The following is a 20,702-nucleotide window of genomic DNA, read 5'->3' on the forward strand; positions in this document are numbered from 1 at the left end:
GTGTATATCACATACTGGCCTTTGTACGAAAACTTTTTAGTTCGAAAGAGTTTGATTTACAGCAAAATTATCCAAAAAAGAGTACAGAGAATTCTTGGTATACCCATCGCTTACATTCTCTAAACATTAGCAATTACCAGGTATATTTTTTATTATGTAACAGCATTATCGAGGTGTAATTCATATACGTGTTTATTTTTATTACTTGTTTTTGTTATGAAAATAATCATCTTTGGTCAGGTATCTACTTTCCTGTATTGTTTTTGTCTTTCAACAGTCCTAGAAAGTAGATACCGTCCCTGTTTGTTTGGTTTTTTAAATATTCATTTATTTATTTATTTATTTGGCTGTGCCGGGTCTTGAGTTGCAGCATGTGGGATCTTTTAGTCGTGGCATGCAGGATCTAGTTCCCTGACCAGGGATCAAACCCGGGCCCCCTGCATTGGGAACGTGGAGCCTTAACCTTAGCTGGACTACCAGGGAAGTCCCAATACTGTCCCTGCTTTATAAAGAAACTAAGGCCTAGTTCGCACAGCCAGTAGCTGGTAGCTCTTGATAAGTAGTCATTGGGCGGATAAGTGCGTGACGTAACTGGTGACTGGCGGGGCGGGCATGGGGACCTGCGCCTGCCTGACTCCCCAGCCCGTGCGTCTCGGTGCCTGCCTGCTGCTCACATCTGAGGCCGCGGCCCCGGGCCTCCTGGAGAGTCCCGGAGTGCGCCTGCCGCACCACTGATGCAGGGTTAAATGGGGTCAGAGAGGCCACAGACTTTCTGGTAAAGAGTGTGCTATTAGCCACGAGAGACTCCATCTTTCCAGAGTCGTAGTTGGTCGTCAGCAGAATTTGAGGCGCTGCACGTCAGCTGGTGGGTTCGCCTTTGCTTTCTGAGCTCCCCGGACCTGTACGGACAGCCGCTGCCTCGGTGCCCTTGAATTTGGGATCCTTGCCTGATTTCCTTTGCTCCTGTGACCTTTTCTTTCCCTCCTGCATTTGATCTGAATTAGGAATTTTTCCGTATTGCCTCAGACTTGCAGAGGAAGCTCGGTCCCAACCTTAGCCCTTCATTTCAGGCTATACAGTGTTGCAGCAGGTTGCTCTGAAAAACCCACAGAAGCCCCAGTGTGTGCAGGCCCTGCCTGGAGCGTTCCGGGGGGAACAGAGCTCTGTCTGCTCTCAGTGGAAGAAGTCTGGGCTGTCGTTGCTCTGCTTTTCCTGATTTCCGCCTGTAAAGTAGCCATCCCAAAAGATAGGAGTGTCACGTGATCATGATTACTCAATAGTAATGACCCCCATTGAGGGTCTGTCACATGTCACACACGTTCTGGATCCTTCTTCTGGAAGGAATGTGAAGCCCAGAGGAGTGGAGTCAGCTTGCCAAAGGCCACAAAGCTAGAGGAAGGGCATCTCAGACTCAGATTCACCTTCTGGACTCCTAGTTCCGTGTTCATTCTGTGAGCCCTCCACCCGAAAGGATGCTGCGTCCCCTCCCCTGACCAACGAATGCGCAGGACACATGCAAGAATCAACCCTGGAACCACCGTAGGGAGGGTCGTTAATCCCAGAGGGACATTTAGATGAATCTTTGCCAAATGGCCACCCCTGGGACCTGGGATGATGATCTGTATGTATTTTGACGGGCTTAGCATCTCATGGACACGTGGGCCTGTTTCCTGCAGGTATTTTGAAGGCGGCGTCTCATCTGTCTACCTCTGGGATCTGGATCATGGTTTTGCTGGAGTGATCCTCATAAAGAAGGCTGGAGATGGATCAAAGAAGATCAAAGGCTGCTGGGACTCCATCCACGTGGTGGAAGTGCAGGTACAGCTCGCCGCCCACCCCACCCCCCCCGCCCCCGCCCCCGCCCCCGCAGCTGGCAGCCCAAACAGTGCGGCCTGTTCCCTAGCAGGTGCTTCTTGATGGGGATATGTTGTGACGTATAAACCCCTGCTGATTCCTTAAAGTGTCCACAGCCATGTGGATAAAGATAAGTCAGGATCGCAGTAGTCACTGATGAAAAAGATCCCCAAAGAACTTGGATACAGTGACCGCAGATTCGGCCCCTTTAAAAACCATTTGGGATTCTATAAGGTCATGTCATGGTGACATGTTAGGAAGGGACGTGTTAGAATGACCTGAATTCAGGGGCCGTTCGGGCTCTCCTCAGCTCAGGGTTGTGCCCAAGGCTCTGATCTCTGTCTCATCCTACAGGAGAAGTCCAGCGGTCGCACCGCCCATTACAAGCTGACCTCCACGGTGATGCTGTGGCTGCAGACCAACAAATCCGGCTCTGGCACCATGAACCTCGGCGGCAGCCTTACTAGACAGGTAGAGTGGTCAGTGCCCCTGGCTGCAGCCCCAGGGCTGGCCGTGTGTGGAGATGAGTGAGCAGCTGCCCCACAGAGGGTCCTGGGGCAGCCCCTGCACCTGACGTGATCTCCCCACAGGCCTGTCCATGTTTCCCGACATTCAGTCACGGGAGGTTTTACTTGGGGTCAAGGTGTTTATGTTAAGATGCTCCCGTGATGTTTAGGGTGTTACCGCTGGTAACATTTTAGAATGGATTGCTTTCTCAGTTGTGGCTTAGATGATGTATTAGGGCTGTTGGTTGCAGGTGACGGAAGTAAAACTCTCACTGACTTAAGCGAAAATGGAAGTGAGTCAGCTCACCTAATTGTGACGTTCGGACGTCGTTCAGCCCGCCCGGGTCTAAGACACGAGTGATGTGGGCAGGCCTCTGGCTCTCCACGCGGGGGCTCCTGGCAGCCTCTGGCCATCCTGGGGGAGAGCCTCTCTTGCAGAGCAGGTCTGCCGTGTAACCCCAGGAACGTCTCACTGCCGGGTCGGGTTACTTGTCCCGGACAGAATCACTTCCTGACGCTAGGGTCATGTGACTACCCATGGTCGAGGAGATGAACAGGGGTGTGGGTGTTGATTTCCTAGAGTGAAATCAGGCAGCTTTCTCACAGTCGAGAGAGGGCTGCGTGTGGGCAGCCGGCAGCCACTGGACAATGGAGAGGTGCTTTCTGCAGCGAGAACGGATGGCCGTGATCTGGGGGTGGGGGTGGGCAGTGAGGAATGACAGCCGCCAGGGGGCCAGCCTCGGGGCTTGGCAGCGGGCTGCTGGGGGACAGTAGCCAGGTCCCTAAAAGGAGAGAAAGGACTGAAAAAGGAGCTACAGGGATCCCGAAGAGGGAGAGCCTGTTAAGCCTCCGAGCGGGTCTACCGGCCTCCCCAGGCAGGTGCCCTGTGGTACACGCCTGCTCTCTGCTCAGCTCGGGCCCCCGCAGCGGTGCTCCAGGGATGCAGGGGTGCAACGGAATGATAGTCACCGGCATCCTCCACTATGCACCCCAGCAGGGCACTTTTCAAAACTCAGAATATTCGTTCACCTCATACAGAAAAAATGGGTCAAAGCAGTCCAAAGACTGCTTGAGTCACAGGGTCTTGACATGGGAAGAGTTCAGAGGTCATCTCCCAACCTGACAGGACAGTTTGTGCCGCTCTGCTCGGGTGGGACCAGGGAGCCCGCTGCCTTGGGGGATAACCCGTTCCTTTCCCATCCGTCTCCATAAAAAGAGGCATCCAGAATGGGCCCCGTGCTGCTCTGCTGGTACCTCACAGGTGTGCAGTTGGCTAAATGGCCCCCCACTGGCTCCCCACCCCCGCCCCCGCATCTCTTTTCCCACGGGCTGTTGACGGTCCAGGGATTTCCCCTTCTGTTCTTGTGCAGTTGATCTTTCTTAAAATGAGGTTTTACATGTGAACTCATGTTTTGGTTTTTGTCCGTTCTGCCAGGGACAGATAATGTCGAATCTCGGTTTTGGTCGTCCAGGTGTTAGCTGTTCCTTCCGGCTTTCTTCCTTGCACATTAACTAAGATGACTCTGTCTTCATATTAGTTCAAGGCCAAGTTTGGAGCCCTCCAGCCTGGCTACCAGACTTCCATAGCGGGGAGACATCAGTCTGATAACCGTCCTTCTAGGGCACTGGTCTTCAGGGTGAGCTTGTCCAGCTCTGACTCACCGCCTAAGCAGGGCTTCGCATTTCCAGATAGATGCCGTTTGAGCCACCTGTGGTTGAACGCCGCCTGCAGTTTCCCAGCCGGCTCCCTGCCGTGCTAGGACCAGGTGACTGCAGGCTTGGCCGTGGCTTCTCTCTCTTCACCCTCAGGGCTCAGCGTGTCTCTGCACTTCAGGCTCCTTTGATGTGGCGAGAAGCGTTGCTTTGCTCTGTTTCCCACCTCTCTGGTCCTGAACGGCCCGGCCAGGCAGGAGGGCTCTCTGAGAGCCTCTGCTCTGCAGCTGGAGGGGACCTTCCTGCCCACAGTCTAGTCCAGGAGGGACTAGCGTCAGCACCACGGAAGAGCTTGTCAGAAATGCAGAGAGCTTGGGGCCCTACACAGACCCACCAAATCAGGATCTAAAGTTCACAAAATTCTCCAGGTAATTTATGTGCACATTAAAATTTGACGAGTGCTACTCTTTGGGGTTCTGCACCTAATTCCATCTTGGGGGGCGGCTCCCCATGCCACCAGCAAGCAGTACTCCAGACACCAGCAGGGTGTCCTACAGTTCACCTATGAGCCTGACACTCTACCCGGAGATAGCATCAGATCCCACAGGTTCGGGGCTCAGTCCCACAAGACTGCCTGCCCTCCTCCCCTGAGACACACCTTCCAACGCTAGTGGCAAGTCCAGGTTGTCCCCTGTGCTTCTGACCTACTGGCTACAAATCAGAGGTTCCCATGACCCCCTACTTGGGTTCGATTAATTTGCTAGAGCTGCTCACAGAACTCAGGAAACTTATTTACTCATTAGATTGCAGATTTATTCCAAGGGATGTTTAAAGGTTACGAATCAACAGCCAGATGAAGAGATCCACAGGGCGAGGTCTCAAACAAAGGAGCTTCGTTCTCACGGCGTTTTGGGGCCCCTGGAAGCATTTTGGTTCCCCAGCCTGGAAGCTGATTCCCATCTTTCGTGGGGTTTTGTGGAGACTTCATTACATAGGCATGGTGATTAACTCGTTGGCAACTGGTGATTGATTCAACCTCCAGCCCTTCTCCCCTGCCTGGAAATCAGAGAAAGGACTAAAAGTTCCACCCCTCTATTTATGGTTGGTTCCCCTGGCAACCAGCCGCCATGCTTAGGTACTTTCCAAAAGTCACCTCATTAACATAAACCCAGTTGTGGTGGAAAGGGGCTTGTTATGAGTGACAAGGCACCCATTTCACCTTTATGGCCCTGAAGCGATTGATTTCAGGAACTGGTGACAAGAGACCAAATATAACCAAAGATGCTCCCATTGCTCTTACCGCCCGGGAAATGCCAAGGGTTTGGGAGCCGTGAGCCCAGAACCATGGATAAAGACCAGACGTACGTGAGAAATGTATTTTGGTCATCCGAATGACCAAATTGTGTATTTCTTATAAATCACAGTATCACAGCTGCTGTGTACCTTTCTCTTGCCCATCTTTAGCTTAGGTGTCATGAGCAGCCCATCTTCAAGGTTTCCCTTCCAGGTGTGTGAGGTGAGCTGGGAGCTTGGACTGGAAGGTGCCGCCTCCCCTGGAGCAGACTTGTCTTCACTTCTGCTACACGTGCTACTTGAAGCTTCTGAACAGGTTGAAGACCCTTGTTTAAGAGTCCCGTTTAGGACTTTTAACGGCCCCACCCCAAGGGAAGGCCTTAACCCTGTGCCGGTGCAGGGCAGTGGTGCCTTTGTGTGAGGAAGAGGAAGCACAGACAGGTAGCTTGGCCTGAGTCTTCTCTGAGACTTGGCTGCAGTGCAGCATCCCTCAGGACGGCCTCAGGAGGGGGCCTTCCTCGGCAGAGATGACCGTTGCCATCCTCATCCTGGGGGCGCCTGACTTCATGAGGATTCCTTTTAATAGCAAAATGGCTTTTTCAGTAAGATGATAATTACGCTTTTCGTAACCATTAATTTTTTAAAATGTGGCAGGAAGGATAAATGTAGTAGCTCTTTTAAGTGCAGTCACAGAAGCGTCTCCGTGCACGTGAACAGTAGAAGTGCAAGGCAGGTGCCTGGGCCACGTGTCGGAGCCTCACACTCTCCGTGCAGAACCTGCACCACCTCTGCCGTGTCACAGGGCCTGGAGCCACAGGGGATCTCGCGGGTCCCCTTCTCTGGCCTCTGGGCAGGGCTGTCCCCACACCGTCCCAGAGGCTAGTGCTCACTGGGCAGAGACCATCCTTTTGCACGGGAATGGGCCCTTGTCTTCCAGGAACCACTGACCAGGGAGGGGCCGCCGAAGCCCAGGCAGCTGGCTCCCTCGCAGCCGTCCTCCCCGACACCCTGCCACCTGGGGAGTGGTGGAAAATCCTAAACCCGTATCCGGAAACTGTTTCCTGCATCACTTACCGCTCCGAACTGTTTATAATTCCACCCGGTTTACAGTGACCTGGACGAATATTTAATCCTCAGCCTTCCTAATAGTTTAAATCAGAGCTGTCAGCCCACGGCCAGGGTCTGGGCTTGCTGTGAGCAGCACCCGCTGCCAAGCCAAACGCAGGCCTGATGAGTGGCTGTCCTCAGCACACCGCGCTGGCCCGCGGGCCTGTTTGGATTGCCTGTGCTCTTGGGCTTTCATGGGGAAATTGATGCTTCTGTCATCATCCTCGCGGCCAGTCGCATAACTCATCTGAGGTGCATTAAATCTGGGGCTGGTTTCCAAAGTAAGTAACTGCAAAAGGAGGGGCAGGGAAGCAATGAGGGTGACACATCTAAGTTAACGATGCGTAGCTCCTGCGCATACAGGGGAAATGAGGGCTGCGGGTTTAGCTGTTTGTCCCAGATGAGCCTTGGGAAGACATCTCTGGTTCTCTTGGATGGGAAGCGAAGGGGTTCCAGGAAAGCTTAGCAGATCAGTGATCAAGAGTGAACACGTGTGGTAACGTGGGCTGTCTCTGTTGATTGGGTTGTCAACAGCATAGAGTTATCGCTCCCATTTAGCAGGTGAGGAAACTGAGGTTCAGGCTATTAAGTAATTTGCTGTGGTGACTTATCTAAGTAGCAGGCAGAGCTGGGATGCGAACCCTGATTTGTCTGCCTAGAAGAAAAGAAAGCTGCATTCTGCCACACTGCATTTTTTTGGTCTTAATCTGTCCCCTATCTGTAGGCCTGGCATTTAAGAGATGCTCAGTAAGCATTTGCACAGAAATGCATTGAGCAGTCGGCTCAGCGTAAACAGGACACTGCCCTTTGGGCGCCCAGGAGCATTCCGTTGGCAGCCCCTCAAGCAGCCAGCGTGGGCAGCGGCAGTGGACCAGCCGCCCCAGAAACAGGCCCCACGAGTGGGGCCAGAACCGCGGAGTCCAGTGGAGGCACCAGGCCTCCCTGGAGTGTGCTCCGCAGCGCCACATTTTGGGTGCCTCTTGCAAGAACCCAAGTGACCACATGAGATGCCTTCACCACCAGAGGTAGTGCGGAGGGTTTTAAGATTTTTTAAGTAGTCAACTGATCTGATCAGATTTGTGACTTCAAAAGATGGCCCCGGCGGCGGCTGCAGTGACTAGCCTGTGGCCGGGTGGTCAGTGAAGGAGCCTCAAGGCAGGAAATCACAAGGAAGGGCAGAGGCAGGAGTAGTAGAGGAGGGACGGGTTGGAGGCGTCTTGGGGTGACCCCAGGGTGTGGGCGCCGGGCTCGGGTGGGTCTTCCTCGCTCGAGCTCCTCCAGTAAGCGGTACTTGCTGTGACCCAGGCGTCATGGCAGCCCCACACTCACTTACACACTCACACCTTCCCCCCGTGTGTCAGGAGGGAAGGGGCCATCTCACCAGGCCCACAGTGCCAGGCCCCGACCCTGGCAGCCGTCCTAGCCAGCGGTCAGGAGCACCCAGCCAGGCCGAGGGCTCCCAGCTCTCCCGTTTCCATCCAGCTCATACTGGCCACCCCACAGCTGCATAGGCCGGGGCCACCCTTGCCTGGCACGATGCCCAGGGCTCCCCCACTTTCCTGCTTCCTGTGCCTGTCCTGGGAAGGGCCGTGGCTTGGGCTTGGCGGAATTTCCCCCCAGGAGTCCCTTTCCCTGGCTCCCCAGGCTTTGTCTCCATCTTCTCCTCTCTCAAGGCGCCCTTACCGACTTTTTTTTTTTTTTTTTTAACTGTGTTGGGTCTTTGTTGCTGCGAGCGGGCTTTCTCTAGGTGCGGTGAGCGGGGGCTACTCTTCGTTGTGGTGCGCGGGCTTCTTGTTGCGGAGCACGGGCTCTAGGCACGCGAGCTTCAGTAGCTGTGGCTCGCGGGCTCTAGAGCGCAGGCTCAGTAGTTGTGGCGCACGGGCTTCATTGCTCTGCAGCATGTGGGATCTCGCCACCAGGGAAGCCCCCCTCACTGACTTTCTTACCGCTCTTGGTGAATGTACTGGAGCTGCATTTCACACCTCATTGTGACCTGCCGGCTGTGGAGATGCCCCAGGGGCTCAGACCAAGGCACCCTCACCCATCTCCTCCACTCCGGTCTTTTGTTCCCCCGCCCCTGCCAAAAGATGTCTCTTAGGGACGTCCCTGGAAGGCTGTGGGAGGCAAGGTGAGGGCCATCTTCGCAGAGGCTCATCACAGCCAATTCTTGAGGGCAGGAGGGGGGCAGCTGCCACCTGGGCCCCGGTGGGAAGGCTGCTTTCCGCAGGCCAAGTACCAACGTGCTGAAAAGGAAGTTGCACTGAGAGGTCACTTCTGTGTGACAGCTGGAGGCGTGGGAAAGAGGCAAGACTGCGAATGTCCGGAAAGAGATCCAAGGTTTCCAGTCTGGGGCCGGGCCCTGCAGATGTTCATTTGACATTTTTTTCCGACTCTAAATATTTAGAAACAGAGGTGGAATGTCCTGTGGAGCTGGGAGATTAGGGCGGACACTCGGAAGGCGAGCTCTCCCCCCAGCTCAGCACCGGGCTCCCTTGTGATGTATCTTCGAGCAGTGAGACTCCAGCAGAGGCACCTGCCCCACGTGTCAAGGCAGGAAAATCCTCTTTGACTCGCGCTTGGCAGTCAGGCAGGGCGGCATGTTGCAGGGGGAAGAGCCCATGGCCTTCCCTCCAGATGTGGGGAACAGAGGGAGGGGTCCGGGCCGAACTCAGGGTGGCTCAGGGAGGACTTCCTCACCCGGGGAGGCCCAGCTCCAGCTGCTCCCTTGTTCCCTAAGGTTCCTGGGTTCAGGGGTGGAGAGGCTTGAGTGGCGTGGCTTCTAGAGATGCTTTGGTGTACGTCCGGTGACCTGGGGCGGAACGACCCAGCCTGGTCGAGAGGGAAAGCTGGTGTGAGGCTGCCTCCCTGTGCCCATCCCCCGCTAGGAAGGTTGGGCAGGCGAGGAACGGAGCAGAGATCCGAGCAAGGGAAGGGTTGGGGGGAGGGCAGGCGGGTGAGGCAGGGATGAAACTGCTCGGAATTTCTGAGCCCTGGACTGCGGTTTGTCCTTGAGTTTTCCGGTAAAGACCGTGGATGAAGTTGAGAAAATGGAGGAGTCTCCTGGAAGAAAACAGGTTTTGGAATCATCCAGACCTTGCTTCACATCCTAGCCCAGTCTCTTTCCAGCTGTGTGACCTGGACGAACCACTTCCCTTCTCTGAAATTCAGCACTTTCACCATCGAGCTTAATAATGCCCATTTGGAAAGATTGTTGTAGAGCAGAAATAAAAAAACATTCTGACACATGGGTTATGCCCAATAAATAATAGCTGTTAACTGCTATTACCACCTATCACGCAAGCAGAGACTTTTCCATCTTCTAGGATGTATACAGTTTTAGGCTCAGTTAAATTTTTCCTAAACTGGGCAAACCGAACCTTCCTTGAGAGGCTGTCTGACCACTGTCTTCTGGCTTGACAGCATGTTAAGTCCTGGCCTCAGCCCCGCTCTGACCCGGAGCCCAGCTCAGTTACTAGGAGGAGCCAGGCCGGGGAGAGTCCCGTTCAGCAGGCGCCGTTCTGGGCCTGGTGCACGTATTAGGTTCTCCAGTGCAGTGTAGAGGCAAGGAAGGCCTTCGTCCCCCAGGGCTCCAGAGCAGGAGCCGTTAGACGGGGCTGGCTTCCTGCAGGTCCCCACCCTCCGGGCTCTGCTCGCTGCAAAGTGCCGCACGGCACTCTGCTCACGTTTTCCCTTTTGAGGAAAATGGCCTGCTTTCTACACACTCGCCTGTGTCCTCCACGTCGCCAGGCCACGGAGAGGCGCGGAGGTGCTTGATGGGGATGCGCGGGCTGGGCTCTGACTCCAGACTCCGTTAGAACCGCCTTGTGGAACATCTGTACGACCACAGCACATACAAATGTTTTCCTCTGGCAGCCCCTTTTATAAGGATGTAATAATATCTGCAGTGCAAAAATAGTTCTATTTTTGGCAGGTCAGCTTTGCCAGCGAGCCAACCCTGACCAGGTGTGCAGGGAGTCGGCAGGGGTGCGGGCAGGGGGGCCGTGGAGACGTGTCTGTGTGCCGGGCCTCTGCCCTGACCCCGCCCACCCTCTTCCTTCCCTCCCCCGGGCCCTGCTGGGCCTTTGCCTTGGGCTCAGATTCCCTCTGCCTCAAGCTTCGTGGCCCCTTGTGTCCTCCCTGGTGGTCGGCCTGCTCCTGGGGGAGGCTCACCCGCCCTGGCCCCCATGCCCAGACCTCTTTTATCTCTGAGCGCCCAGCATTTCCAGCCTTTTCCTTTGTTGGAGGATGGCTCTTGATTCTGAAGCAGAGATGATACCCAAGAGGTCGGCTATCTGATGTGACTTTGCTTCCCTGATGGCCCTGAGCCCTTTGCCCCCAGTTCTGGCCTCAACTTTGGGTGGTTGGTGCGCATTTAAAATGCGGCCCTCGCTGAGCTTCAGAGCCTCACTGCTTCCCTGGGGTTGCCAGGAGTCTGCCGTCTGCGTGGAGCTAGGGAGGCGGAGAGGCCAGTTTGTGGGAGGACATAATTCATTTGGGTCAGACCCCCCAGGCCTCTCCTTGCCCGGAAGAGCAGCCCTGAGCTGCCGTCTGGCCGGGCACAGAAGCCTCTTCCACGTGGGAGGAGAGGACACTCAGTGCCAGCGTGTCGGTGTCCAAAGATGCCTTTTAAGAATGGATAGGCAAGCACCGTCCTTCCTCAGGGCGGAGCGCGGTCCCAGCCCCTGTTCAACACACACACACTCCAGTCGTCCTGGCCGCAGGGTTTTGCTCAGGGCCCAGCATGTCCCGCAAACACCACGGCGCTGCCCAGGGTGGGGTGCTCATCCACCTGAAACGGTGGGGAGTGGCTTCACTTTGAAGTTGAAGTTGGTGGGCATGCTCACCTCCTGTTTTGTGTCAACCCCTGAGTCTCTGAGGATCGAGACTCCCCAGGATCACTGGCCAGAGTGCCCGGGGTGGCTCAGGGCCCTGTGTTGGGGGCAGAGCAGCCGATCATTCTAGCATCTCACTCAGTCTCTCCTGTTTGACCAGTCCTCAGCCAAATGGTCTTGCCAGAACCAGGCGTCTTCACTCTCAGAGACTCTCAGAGACCAGGCGTCTTCACTCTCAGACTTAGTCTCCTGACTTTGAAAGGGCCTTGCAAGGCCGTGGGTTCCAGACCTCACTCTACTCCGGATCCCCCTCTTGTAGCATCTTGACAAATGGCCACCCCGTTTCTCCCCAGACCCCTGCAGGGACCCAGGGCTCATTGCTCTGTGAGCAGATGCAGATATGATAACAGAGAGCTCCGTCGCCCCTTGGCAATGACATGGGTTGCCGGACACGCCCCTGCTGGACAGCAGGCCCTCAGAGCATGGCCAGGACCTCCCGAGTCCTTCCCCTCCCGGCCTGAGATATCCACATTCTTTCCCATTTCTTGGGGTCAGGGTGTTCAGACCTTTTAAGCAGAAGGGCTCCAGTTTGCCCACAGCTCTCTGAAAACCCAGACTGCATCCAGCCCTGTGGACGTGGCTGGGCTGGGACGGAACGGAGGGGCCTCCCTCAGCAAGTGACACAGCCTCGCCCCTGCAGCTTCGTCGTGTGATGGGGGGCGCGCCGCCCCTGAGCTGGGCTCCAGTAATACAGCTTCATTTTGGTCCCGTCACATTCTTGTCAAGCTTGAAATCACCTAAAACCCGCAAGTCTCTTCACTGGGCTTGTTCCTCATTTCGTTCTCTGTGAGATTAATGTTTGAGCCAAAGCAGGTGGTTTGCGTTTGCCCTGGTGAAGGTAGTCAGCACGCTGCGGGTCGAGCCGGGCTGTCATCTGGGCAGAGCACCTGACACCTTTAAGCTTCGGCTTCCTCAGCTTTAAAGTGGTTCTCACGAGGACCAGGTGGAGTGAGGTCACTGCTCTGCAGCTGGCCCATGTCTCGGGTCCTGGAAGGACCCTTCTCATCACCTCCACCCTTGATGCTGGCAATAGGATCCCATGAACCCTCTGCGCTATGCCTTTCTTTAAGTCCTGGACAAACAGGTAGACCCAGGGCCAGGTAGAGAATCCTGCGAGATGCCCTGGAGGCCACTCTGGGAACATGAGCGGGCTGTCGTCCAGCCTCGGCCACAGGATCTTAGATGGGAGCCTGCCACAGTGATGTGATCTCGGAGGAGCCCTCTGTTCTTCAGCCCAGCATCCCCATCTCAATAGGAAATTGGAGAGTCTCGCAGCAGATCGTGTCCACAGCAAGCCCGTGCTGGCTCCTGGAGCATCTGATCTCAAAGCGTGCCAGCAGATGATTTTTTTTAACGGTCCCATCGAAAATTGTTGTCTGGATCAGTGTCAAACCAGTGTTTAATTTCCAACTCCAGTCTTCCTTCTGTTATGGAAGTGGGGTCAGCCTCTGCCCTCCGCCAGGGTTCTGGCACCTCTGAAGTGTGCCGTAACTTTTCAAGGATGTCTCTGTCACAGAATCGGATTTTTCTGACCCTGAAACTTAATCATTTAAAGTGACTTGGTTCTCTCCTACCATCTGCGGCTTTGTCTCCCTCCTAACTGGGTCTGTTCTACCTTTCCCAGCCTGGAAGTCACTCTCCCTAATGGGTAAGAGAAGTAAAAGCAGGTGAGACTGGGCAGAGGCCTTTAGCCTCCGAACAGACCACCACGCACCCCAAGCATCTGCCCTGTTCTTCCGGTTCTGAAGGTGGTTAACCTTCCACCTTTGCTCTGCTTTTTTCACTAGTCTGAATTCATTTTGAGCTCTAGCCTTCCTGATCCAGTTCCTATCTTCTCATCCTGTTTCTTGATTGCCTATTTCAGCTTCCAGATTTTGTTTGTATTTTTTTAAACTTTTTATTTTATATCGGAGTACAGCTGATTAACAGTGTTATGATAGTTCCAGGTGCACAGCAAAGCGACTCAGCCATACGTATGCATGTATCCAGTCTCCCCTGGACCGCCTCAGCTTCCGCATTTTATTTCAGTAACAGTGGTGAGGGACTTCCCTGGTGGTCCAGTGGTAAAGAATCCGCCTTACAATGCAGGGGACACAGGTTCAATCCCTGGTCAGGGGACTAAGATCCCACATGCCGTGGGGCAACTCAGCCCGCACGCTGCAACTACTGAGCTCACGCACCTCAACTAGAGAGCCTGCGTGCCGCTAACTACAGAGCCCACCCACCCTGGAGCCTGCGCATGCCACAACTAGCCCCCGTGCCACAACTGAGACCCGATGCAGCCAAAAATAAATTAATGAATTAGTAATAAATCTTTCTAAATGAATAAATAACAGTGGTGACCGTAGCTACACTTCCACTCGGTTTAAACAGCGTTTATGCACTTAGCACTCTGCTAGGCACCTGTGAAGTGTAAAATAGGTACATACGTCTGCCCTTAAGGAATGTATAATCTTGTGAGGGAAGTAAGCCTTAAACATAGGGCGGAAGTTGGGGGAGAGCTCTGCGTGCGTCGTGACTCGGCGCTCGTGTCAGGGTCCTCAGTGCCTTCTCCCCTCCCTGCCCCCTTTCCTTTTAATACTCAGAGTACTGATCACTGGGCCAGAGCTGGCTCGCTGGGTCCCGCCTCCTCTAAAACCCCCCCTGTCGTAACCAGGGATGCGATTGAGACTCTCTTGTTCAAGTTCCGCACGGTCACTCGGCCGGCCTTGCAGCCTCACAGAGTAGAAGGAATGCAGGCTTGGAAGTGAGCCTGGCCTTGACCCAGGCTCTGCTGTCACTCCCTGTGTGACCTTGGGCGGGTCGCCCCATCTGTCTGAGCCTCCTGACACCCCGGTTGCCGGTCCCTCCCTCCATAGCTGCTACACAGGCATGGCAGCAGCCCGGCACTTTGGGGGCTCACCTGTGACATCAGGCCCCAAGCTGAGCCTGTGCCTGGCAGGGGTGGTCACCTGCGCCCTCCCTGCTGTGGGCCGTGGAGGTGGAGGTGGGGTGTGCTCCACAAGGGCGGAACAAGACTCTGGAAACGGGGCCTCGGGGCTTCTGCGGGCTGGACTGTCTGCGACCTGAAACTTGGGTTGCTTTGTGCTGGGGCTCCCTCACTGGGAAAGTGGCCTTCAACCCCCGCCAGCCGGCCCCGGGCCTGCCAGCAGGGAGAACAGGCCCTGGGCCCTCACCCGGCTCTCTGACCTACAGGAACATTCCGTCTCTTGCAGATGGAGAAGGATGAAACCGTGAGCGACTGCTCCCCGCACATAGCCAACATCGGGCGCCTGGTCGAGGTGAGTGGGCCTCCGGCTGCCGGCCTCCCTTGCTGCTCCCTCGCAGCTCCACAGCAGCCAGCAGCGCATTTCTCATGTTTTGCCCTGGCCTCGTGTTTCCTGAGCCTTCTGATCTGGACACAAGCAGGGCCCAGCTCCAGAGGCACCCCCTCTACTGTCCCCTAAACACGTGCACCCAGAAGATCAGCTCGGGAGGCCCCGAGTCCTGTCTCCCGCCATCCAGTGGGTGCGAGCAGTGACCTGAGCTCAGACGGGAAGCAGATCCCGGGAACCCCAGTGGGCTCTGGTGGGGGAGTTGAGCTACACCTCAGCTCCCCCTTCCCCACGCCGCCTGGAAGGAAGCGGGTGCTCTCCAGCTGCACGGGGTTGTTCACAGAGCCGGGGGCAGGGCTGGCGGGTGGTCGGGTGGGGTGGGCCAGCTCCCAGGGAGGGTCAGCCTGGGACACCTGGAGCTGGTATTGGCGTCCTGGGCGCCAGGATGGGGAGACGCTCAGGGCACACACTCACGTGCCTCCACCCTGTGGTCACAGCGAGGACTGCAGAAGTGCGGGCGGGAGGTAGGGGAGGGCGTTCCCGTCAGTCTCACCGGCCTCCTTTTCCAGGACATGGAAAATAAAATCAGAAGTACGCTGAATGAGATCTACTTTGGAAAAACAAAGGACATCGTTAATGGGCTAAGGTAATGTACCCCAAAGCACGGGCTTTGGAACCAGAAAGATGTGGATTTGAATCCTAGGTCACTGCTTAAGAGCTCTATGGCCTTGGGCCTCTGTTTCCTCTTTTGTAAACCAGGGCCGAGGTATCCTCCTTATAGGATTGTTAATGCAGGTTTTGCAAGGTAAAGCCCGGCATACAGAGTGTGTACTCAGGATAGGTGTGGGAATCAGAGTAGACTTGCACCATTTTTGTTTCCTGGGGCCCATTCACCTTAACAACATCGGTGCCCTTGTCCCTGGAGTCACCTCTCGGTCCCTCAGCTGGAGTCCCACCTAAAGAATCTGCCCGGCCCCTTTGGCTCCTGGGCCTGAGGATACCTCCAGATCAGACCCTGAGACGCAGGAGGGCATGACACCACCAGCCTCTGGTTGGCTGGTTTCCAGGGCAGCAGAGTGTCCCACAGAAAGAGTCCCCCGACCTGCTGCTTTCTAGAGAGGGACCGGCCACCCTGGGGTCCTCCCAGGGCCGTTGGCTGCCCCTCCCCACACGTCTTGTGCCCTCGGTTCTTCAGCGTCGGCCCAAGTGAAGGCCGAAGTGGGGCTCGGGCTCGCTGGGTCCTTAAGGTCATGGTGGGCAGGGTAGGAGGCCAGAGCCCCTTTGGGGGTAGTGGAGGCCGCTGTGGAGCGAGACGGGCCTTGGAGTCGGGAGGCCGGGATCTCATGCAGCCTCTGTCAGCCAGTGCCGTGTGACCTTCGACCAGGGACGACTCCCAGTGGCCCTCCGCCCGTCCAGGAGCAGGGCTGCCGAAGGGAGGAGGTGGGATGGAGACCGGTGTGCAGCCCTACACCACCACGCGAGTCCAGGGGCTAACGCTGTGCCCTTGGCTTCCAGCTCTCTAATCCCCCACTGTGGACAGATCTCTCCTTTGGGAGCAAGGAGAGGCAGGAAGCAGCTCTGGTTTGTGAATCTGTCCAGGAGACAGATGTTTTAGTCCTTCACTCATAGAGTTTTAAAAGAGGGGGCCCACTTTGGACTCATCATCTTTCTGATTTCCTCCCTGCCTGTGGGGAACGTGGTCTGGCCCCCGGTGGGTTTTATTCCACCCCCAGAGCATTGCTCTCCTCTGGCTGTTGAGCCTGGGGCCTCTTAAGTCATCTCTGCCCAGAGCTGCCTGGCCTGGGACCCCTGAGCCAGCCACACACCCGCCTGGCCTGCAGGGTCCCGGGGCGTTGGCTGAAAAATCGGAGAAAGCCGCAGAGAGCCTGTGGGGTGGTGGCCTGAGCCCCTGAAAACCGTGACTGCCGCCCGCAAGAGCCCTGCGGCCAGAACCTCCCTACCACAGCCCCCGAGCGGCAGTGGCCTTGGTGACGCTCCCCTCTCTCTTCTGCCTGTGTGTCCCCTGCACGTCCTCTCAGCTGTCGCCCCCTGTGCTCCTGGGTCCCGTCCTCCCCCTCCTGCTGCACTCACCTCTGCACACTCTCTGTAGATCTGTTGACGTTATCCCCGACAACCCCAAGTTCCTGCAGCTGCAGAGGGAGCTTTCCCAAGTGCTGACGCAGCGCCAGATCCACATCCAGCCTGATAATTAAGCCGCTCCAGGTACCCTGCCTGAGAGGCCTGAGCGCCCGCCCCACTAAACAGGACTCACCAACCCGCCGAGACCCCGCCGGACCCTTAAACACCACTAACCCCGTGTCCGCTCGGCCAGGAGCAGCTCCCTTTACGTGCAGACTTGCCCCGCCCCGCGTTACACAGACCTGAATCACGTATGCGGTGTGTGTGCTTTGCACTCTGGGTGGGGCCACGTGTGAGGGCAGGCCATCTGGGCTTCTGCCCCCAAGCAGGCCGGGCATCACCGGGCATCACCGTCGCCTCTCTGGCAGGAGCCGCTCGCCTGCGCCACTCCCAATGGCCTCCCGCTTGGCCGGCAGCTTTGGCGGCCTCTCAGCTGTGTGTGCAGCCGGGGCTTCGCCAGCTGTCCACCAAGGATTCCGGAAGTCAGATGAGCCCCCCTTCTCGGTGGGAGATTGACTGGGGCTAGCCAACCTAAAAGGGGGCGGTGTATCACCCTGAGTCTGAGGATGGAACACAAGAGTGGGGCTGTAATCCCCGGGCCGGGCCGGGCCGGGTGCCACCGGAGCCACCGGGACGAGCATAACCCTCTGCCCCTGGCGAGCTGCAGCTGTCCTCCCCAATGCCTTACGCTGATGGAGGGGCAGCAGTGTGGCTGTAGACGATGGCTGAGGACCACGACTTGAGCTAGTGACAGATACAGATGTGTGAAAGCAGTCAGCATCCCCGGAGAGGAGGAGAGAAACTGGTTTTAATAAGAGGCGTTTGGAAACCCAGCTGGGCAGGGCTGTAGAGCCTGGGCTTAGGGGCTTCTTCCCAGGCCCAGGGGCTGGACTTGGAGACCCTGACCCGGAAAAGGCCCAGTGGGGGGGACAGAGGTGGGGCACCTGTGCAGCCAGGCCGGGCGGCTCTTCTGTAGCTGTGGGACCGCAGCACAGTCTGGTCTGTGTGTGTGCCAGCATCAGGCCTGGGGCATCTGTCAGCCTCCAGCCTCATGCTCGGACCGTCACATTCCCATCAGAGCATTAAGAAACCCCCTTTTAAGGCGTTCCATATGGTGCAGTTTCTTCTCCAGCCGCTCAGCTTTTAGGGTGGGTCTAGAATCTTCTGGATCCCTCACCTCAGCCAGTCCTGTGGCCACGCACTGGAGGCTTTCTGACATAGACCCCCTGCAGCAGTGGGCAGCCTGGCACCTTCTGTCCAGGACAGGCCTTCCTTCCCACCTCCATGCATTGGTTCCGAGCTGCTTGGCAGTGACGTTCCCGAGCTCGTTCAACTCAACGAGGGCCCTGCTCCTTGCACCTCCAGCCGTTCCAAGCCTAACCTCCTGTTCCTTACCTGGTTCTAACTCTGGAAATTTCTCCTTTGGGGGGTTAGCGGGGGTGCTGGGTACAGCCCAGGCCTGGCGTGCTCCTTCCCAGAAGAGCCAGCACCCACTTGGGCAAGGGTGCCGTGGGAGCCACCACTTCGCCCACTGCATCCTCCCACTGGGCAAGTTAGCCTCCCATTGGAAGCTTTCCAGAAGCCCGTGGTGGGCTGGCTGAGGTTTGCAGCCCGAGGGCCACCAGGGCTGGTGCCTGACCCTTCCTTTGGCCGTCACAGAGCAGAGCAGATACTCAGAAATGTGTATTCAGCAGCATCAACCAAAAATGCCAGCATTTCTCATGGGAATTTTTGTAGTTGCACATAGACTCTTTCAAAAGCCTTGTCTCTGCCTCCTTTACCATCTTGAGGGCACTTGCCGTGATGTTTCTAGGACTCAGTAGCCAGAATTCCACGTGGGATGCTCCTGGGTCCTACTTCATTGTATTTCACCCATATTCAGTGCTGGGGGATTATTTTTTGGTCTCTCCTTCCCATTCTGTTTCACGGCCAGTGCGTGTCAAGCGTGACATTCCCATGGCTCCACAGCATTCCTGCAAGGCAGCCTTCCACTCTTTCTTTCCACTGCTTTGAAACTGTTAGGAAGTTTATAAATAGTTTAGTAAGTTCCTGGTTAACCCACACATCGAGGAAATCTGACAAAGTGATCATTAAGGTCATTGCCAGGAGCATTTCTCTGAGCCTCAGTTTCCTCATCTGTAAATTGGGAATAATGCTCAGACCCCTCCAGAATGCTTGTGAGAGTGAAGTGTGCGTGAGAAGCACTATGTAAGCTGTACAACCTCTACAAAGGTTAGCTGCTGTTTGCTCTGTCTAACCTGTGCGTACGTGCACGCCCATGAACATTTCCCCACAAATTCAGGATTTGACAGCAGGGCCACTTACCTGTCCCCTCCTGCTGCTTGAAGTTCAGGCTGTGGGATTTTCTTGGCCGAGTTAACAGCTGATGGTGCCTTGCAGCAGAGGCCTAAAAGTGCCTGCCCGCAGGTGCTGCCCAGGCAGTGGGCTCAGACGTCCGAGGTGCCGGTTCCTAACACCCGCTGGGTGGCCAGCCCTGCACCCCGTGCTTTGTAATGGGGTCCTTATCTCTCGGCCTCTGGCCTGAGTCCACAGCTGGGCTGAAGCACAGATGGTCTCTGCTGTGGCGTGCTTGGAGGCCCACTTCTGGTGCAGGCTGACACTGGGACCTGTGCCCAGAGTCCAGGTCACGCCCAGCCTGGTGCAGAGGTGGGCCGTGGCCTCCCCCGTGGGGCCGGCCTCGGGCTCTGGGCCCCTCTGCCCCCACCGCACAGCTTGCAGCTCGCGCTCCCAGAGGATGGGGAGGGGGCACCCAGCCCAGCGACCCGGCCCCTCGCCCTGGACGCACCAGCAGGGCAGCCCTCAGCCCCTCGCCGCTGCACTCTTCCTGTTCAGCCTGCTAATGACAGTTCTTCTCCCCGGGCAGGTCTGTGCAGACTTTTGCAGACAAATCAAAACAAGAAGCTCTTAAGAACGACCTGGTGGAGGCTTTGAAGAGAAAGCAGCAGTGTTAAGCCTCTTCTTCCCAACTAACCGGACACGCCGCAGTGCGCTGATTAGATTCCTTTCTTAGAAACTTGTTTTCTGCTCCCTCCCTCGTCCCTTCCCTCCCCCCCAGGTCACACAACAACTTGCATCACCACTGCACAGCGCCATCTCTCCCTGAGAATAAACCCTATAAACACCCTTCTTGTCTCTGAGGCCTACTTCCCACCACATTTTGCTATCAAAACTCGGTATTTCCATAGAAACCATGTTTTCTGTTTGCCTCGGCCCCCCGTCTCTCCACCACCACCCATTTATAGGCATAAAATACACTGTCTGTCTGCCTCCCTTCCCTCTCACCCTTTTGTTACATTGGTGTAAAAAATGTAAAACAAAAAAATTTTATGAAATAACTGTGGTGTGTGAAAGATAGAAGAAAAACTGGAAATCTGATTCCACGTGTGTTTGGGAGTTGCTTGGGGTTGGGGGTTGGCGGGGACAGGGGACAGCTCTGGGAGAAAGGAGAGGTGGCCCTCAGCGTCGTCCCACACGCCTGGCCCCTGTCCCGCGGAGACCACACGGTGGGGGGCGGGGACCTGCGGACCGTCCTGCTCTTCTGGCCAGGTGCTTTTCTGTCAATTTTTATGGAATGCAAAAGGAGTTTTTGTTTTATTTTGTTTTTTTGTAAAGCTTAAAAAAAATCTACATCTTATACTTGAGCTTCCATACTTAAAAAAAAAAAGGAAAAGAACAAAAAAAATAAATAAAAAGAAACTGGGATGCAGTTAGCACTGGCCTTGTGTTCTTTCTCGCCTGCCTCGCTGTCCAAGCATGTGTGAGCTCGGCTGGGAGGGCTGACCCCAGTGGGGGCGTGGGCCCCACGTGGTGAGCGAACAGGGGGTCCTTGCAGATCCCCAGCGGCTTCTCTGGGCCCCCGCTACGTGCAGACCCCGCCCCACCTGTCCTGAACAGCTGGGGACGTGCCATCATCAAGTGTGATA

At 56.0% G+C, this 20,702-nt stretch overlaps 1 protein-coding gene across 2 annotated transcripts in view; it reads left to right on the plus strand.

Moving 5' to 3' along the window:
* CAPZB (capping actin protein of muscle Z-line subunit beta) overlaps nt 1-20,489 on the plus strand; it is a 138,805-nt gene extending 118,316 nt beyond the window's left edge. Inside the window, exons 5-10 of one of the 2 annotated variants that reach the window (XM_081225289.1) lie at nt 1,677-1,818; nt 2,209-2,325; nt 14,521-14,586; nt 15,189-15,265; nt 16,730-16,842; nt 19,643-20,489. In XM_081225289.1, the coding sequence (XP_081081415.1) occupies nt 1,677-1,818; nt 2,209-2,325; nt 14,521-14,586; nt 15,189-15,265; nt 16,730-16,832 (505 nt within the window). In that variant the 3' untranslated portion in view covers nt 16,833-16,842; nt 19,643-20,489. The remainder of the gene's footprint in view (nt 1-1,676; nt 1,819-2,208; nt 2,326-14,520; nt 14,587-15,188; nt 15,266-16,729; nt 16,843-19,642) is intronic. The other variant, XM_081225288.1, reaches the window with a different exon arrangement.
* The last annotated feature ends 213 nt before the right edge of the window (nt 20,490-20,702 follow it).

This window comes from Mesoplodon bidens (genome assembly GCF_964165515.1).
Source record: "Mesoplodon bidens genome assembly, chromosome: 2".
Classification (NCBI taxonomy): Eukaryota; Metazoa; Chordata; class Mammalia; order Artiodactyla; family Ziphiidae; genus Mesoplodon; species Mesoplodon bidens.